The sequence below is a fragment of the Phytophthora parasitica genome, assembly GCF_000247585.1.
Source record: "Phytophthora parasitica INRA-310 unplaced genomic scaffold supercont2.68, whole genome shotgun sequence".
In the NCBI taxonomy this organism is placed as follows: Eukaryota; Oomycota; class Peronosporomycetes; order Peronosporales; family Peronosporaceae; genus Phytophthora; species Phytophthora nicotianae.
Genome location: NW_008649054.1, coordinates 122,208 through 125,971, shown reverse-complemented (window position 1 = coordinate 125,971; position 3,764 = coordinate 122,208). Strand labels below are relative to the sequence as shown.

The 3,764-nt window shown below is 50.1% G+C and overlaps 2 protein-coding genes across 4 annotated transcripts; one reads left to right on the top strand and one right to left on the bottom strand.

Annotated features, from left to right (window-relative positions):
* The first annotated feature begins 332 nt into the window (after positions 1 to 332).
* PPTG_17425 (hypothetical protein) lies at positions 333 to 1,891 on the top strand. Its single transcript, XM_008915161.1, has one exon. The coding sequence runs from the start codon at positions 357 to 359 to the stop codon at positions 1,791 to 1,793; it is 1,437 nt and encodes a 478-aa protein (XP_008913409.1). The 5' UTR covers positions 333 to 356; the 3' UTR covers positions 1,794 to 1,891.
* Positions 1,827 to 3,293, bottom strand: PPTG_17424 (dihydrodipicolinate synthase). 3 transcript variants are annotated; one of them, XM_008915158.1, is made up of 4 exons: positions 3,236 to 3,293; positions 2,802 to 3,157; positions 2,164 to 2,739; positions 1,827 to 2,104 (listed from the first exon to the last, which is right to left on the bottom strand). In XM_008915158.1, exons 2-4 carry the CDS (start codon positions 3,054 to 3,056, stop codon positions 1,937 to 1,939), a joined length of 999 nt encoding a protein of 332 aa, XP_008913406.1. In that variant the 5' UTR covers positions 3,057 to 3,157; positions 3,236 to 3,293; the 3' UTR covers positions 1,827 to 1,936. The 3 variants fall into 3 exon arrangements, with proteins under 3 accessions (XP_008913406.1, XP_008913408.1, XP_008913407.1); XM_008915160.1 differs by having other exon boundaries at positions 2,164 to 3,157; XM_008915159.1 differs by lacking the exon at positions 3,236 to 3,293 and having other exon boundaries at positions 2,802 to 3,192.
* Between the last annotated feature and the right edge of the window lie 471 nt (positions 3,294 to 3,764).

The following is a 3,764-nucleotide window of genomic DNA, read 5'->3' as shown; positions in this document are numbered from 1 at the left end:
CTTCATGATTGCAGCAATATCGTCCGCGTTACGAAGCGCATACTGGAACACCATGCCTGATTGCTGAAGACAAGCCTCCCGTTAGACATACTCACCAATGGTAATGTCAATATGAGCATTCCACGCATGATAAAACTCCATCAGGTCTAGAAACTATCACTCACTGTTTAACTAAATAACCCTTAATTATAGTGCATAATAATTTACACGTACTTTTAGAAACATAGCTTAAAATATGATAATATTAAATACACTGATGGAACCGAAATGTTTATTGAAATCGTTTTCAGCAGGGACTTGTCTAAATGGCACTTGAACCGTCATTCGTCGACTAGCACGCTAGCCCTCACAGCACAATGGAGTTCGTCCTGGAGCCCGAGTCCACGGAGTCTTTGCAGGCCACGCTGGCTTTCATCGATGAAACACTGGACGACGCCTCTCCCATCCGCTCACACTCATCCAATGCTCAAGCCCAGTCCCCCGACAGCGACGACTGGGAGACGTCCCACCTGCTCGACGACTTCCCCACTGATATCTCCTCGGACGCGTCCTCGCCAGGCGTCGCAGCGGACCTCGCCATCGCTGCAGTCCCCACACCTTCCAGCCGCAATGTCACCTTTTTATTGGCGCCTGAAGCCCAACATTTCGGGTCATCGAGCCTTCTCAGCGCCATTCCGACACCCCAGCAGCCCATCCACAAGAAACGACGCAATTACAACCCGAACAAGGCACGGGAGGATCTCCAACGAGAGTTGACGTATCTCCGCAGTGAAGCAGACGAGCTGGAAGTTAAGTTGCACCAGCTACAGTCTCTCAAGGTCGCCAAAACTAAAGACGGCTCGAGCGTCCGCCAGTTGGCGACTCAACCAGTAGATAGCCGTACTCCATTTGTGTGGGAACAAACCTGCGCTCGTCAACTTGAATGTCGACTTCGATCCGAGCGTGAAAATGCTCACTTAAAGATGCTACTGGAGGGGCAGATCCAGGTCGCTAAGAGCCTCGAGAAGCTTCTGAACAAGCGCACAACGTTGTATCCCTCCGAGTCGTCCGGGAGTAAACAGACTACGCGCATTCACGTGTCAAGAACCGGCAACGAAGTCGCTGATGCTGTTGTATTCGAGGAACTGGCTGATGGTGTTGACGCGTCGTACCGTGAAGTGGAGCGTGTGTTCGCTTCCAGCGGCCTCGAACTCTCGAACGTATCGTCACGCAAAGCTCAAATGCGTGACGCTAATACCGGCATGTTCCTCGAGATTTTCGATAGTAAAGTTCTTCCTTTCAGTATGCACGCTACGGGCGAAGCGTGGTGGCGTCGATGGAACCATTTCAATCCTAACCGAGGCAGTTGCCATCGATTGGAGAGCACGGACGACACGATTGTCGAGCATTTCGGCATGGAAATGAGCGACTCAAAGGCCAAGACGAGCGCCAAGTTCTACGTGCAGCAAATTCTGCGCCGATACATCGAGGAAAACCGCGTTGTCGTGGTGTGGCAGTCGCACATTGAACCGCTGGAGTTTTCACACAAGAAGCTCGCCGGCATCCGCTTCCGAGAGAAAGGATACGTGGTCATTAAGCCCCACCAGGTCTCTCAGGACGAAACATACACGCTCGTGCAGACCTGCCATATCATAAAGCCGGATCTGTCAGATCAGAGACTCAAGAAGGACGCGAGGACCGGCGCGTTGGCGGAATTCGTCCTCAGTGCCACAGTCGCAAATATCGCGGCAAGTGCCGAGATGATTGAAGGATTGCTGGTGGACGAGGCACTGCAGCAACGCAGTCGTATCTAATTATTGGTACGGCGTAGGTGTGGATGTTATACATGTATTGCATAAGGCCAACAAGATTTTGTATTCATTCATAAATCCTAGCAACAATCTGTCCAAGGTTTAGGAAATACTCAAACCTCGTTCTAGATTCCAGGAGAGATTCCTCACAGCAGTTTGTTGGCCTTGAGCTGTTCAAGAAGTAGCTTTTCAGTCTCGGTGGTGCATTCAGTCAATGGTGAGCGCACAGTGGACGAGCATCGACCTAGAAGCTCCATCGCTTTCTTGGTTGGTATCGGATTCGGCTCCACAAACAACGAGTTTACCAGGAGAACCTGCAAGAAAAACAAATTAGTGCTGGTACAATCGACGATATTTCATCTTTTGGACTTACGTTGGCTTGGTGAGCCTTCCTGGCCGCCGCTATGTCGCCCTTCTCCATCGCCTTTGTAATTGCAAGCACTCTGGATGGCACGACATTCGAAAGAATGCTCATGACCCCCACAGCACCGCAAGCCATCATAGGCAACGCCAAGTTGTCTGCCCCACAGACGACTGGGAGATCACACAAAGCCATGACATCCACAGCATGTGTCACCGAGTCAGTCGCATCCTTCAACGCCGCGATACCAGGCACTTTCGCCAACTCTGCGATGGTTTGGGGCTCCAGTGAAACACCAGCACGACCCGGATTGTCGTAGATCATAACAGGTAAACCAACGCTAGCCACTCGGCGGAAATGCTCATACAGACCACGTTGAGACGCACACACGTAAGGCGGAGCGATGACTAGACAGGCGTCTGCACCCAGTTCCTTCGCTTCACGTGCCAACTGCACAGCACCATCAGTAGACAGAGAACCAGTGCCCGCGATCACAGGAACGCGACCATTAACGGTCTTGATGACGGTCTTGATCACTTGCAGCCGCTCCTCGTCCGACACCAGCGTGTTTTCACCCGTAGATCCCATCTACAGAAATTTGATTTAGAACTATTTCAGTGACAACCACAAGGAGAAGCACTAAAGCGCACCGGAACGAGTCCGTCGATACCCTCTTGGATCTGCCACTCGACCATTTTCTTTAAGCTGTCGTAGTCGACGGCAGATCCATCGGGCGTGAAGGGGGTCACCAGTGCAGTGTACGTTCCGTTGAATCGAAGTTTCGAGGTCATGGTCGAACTAAACGATCGCGTCAGAGCAGCGCCAATTGAATAATGTGCTCCCGAGCGGTTAGCACACAGGGAGCGAATGGTTGTAGTCTCTAGACGCAATAGATGGCGGTGCATCGGAGCGAGAGTATCTGCCGAGAGAGAATGGAAATGGGCCAGCACTTCAAGCTGACAAACTCGTCCAAACACGGGACGTGATGAGGATATCACCTAACCCACTTTCGCACGGGAAGATTACAATCAGTTTACGTTGACGTCCGAATAAAGATAACCGTAAAGTATGATACTGGGAATACCTTTTGGTCTGGAAGCCCTCAACGCAATAATTCTGGAAATTCCGTCAGTTCGCAACGGATTAATTCCACGGTACTGCGTAACTCACTCCATGTTATCTCGCTCAACATTCAGCTGACATCAGAATGTATGCTGAACGTTGGGCAAAAAAGTACTTCCTCTGTCCGAAAATATACGCGGGTCCAAACTCAAAATTCAACCATAACATCAATATTCATATTTTTCAAGCTTTGATTGGATTGAAGACCTGGTCAATAATGTTGAGGAGGCATTCAATCAGCTGCAGTACAGCACAATTGACCGAGTTTTCGTCACACTGCAGTCGGTGCTTCAGGCATCGATGAACGTAGATGATAGTAACAAGTATACAATTCCTCATCTAGTAAAGGATCAATTACGAATGAGCAATGGTCTCCTTCCTCCCGTACTGAGCTGTAGTAACCTGTAATGGGCTTGCGACGTGCCCACTACTTCTGCTTACACGTTAGCGCTCGTGTACCAGGAAGCGTAGTTTGCTTAAACTTAGATTAA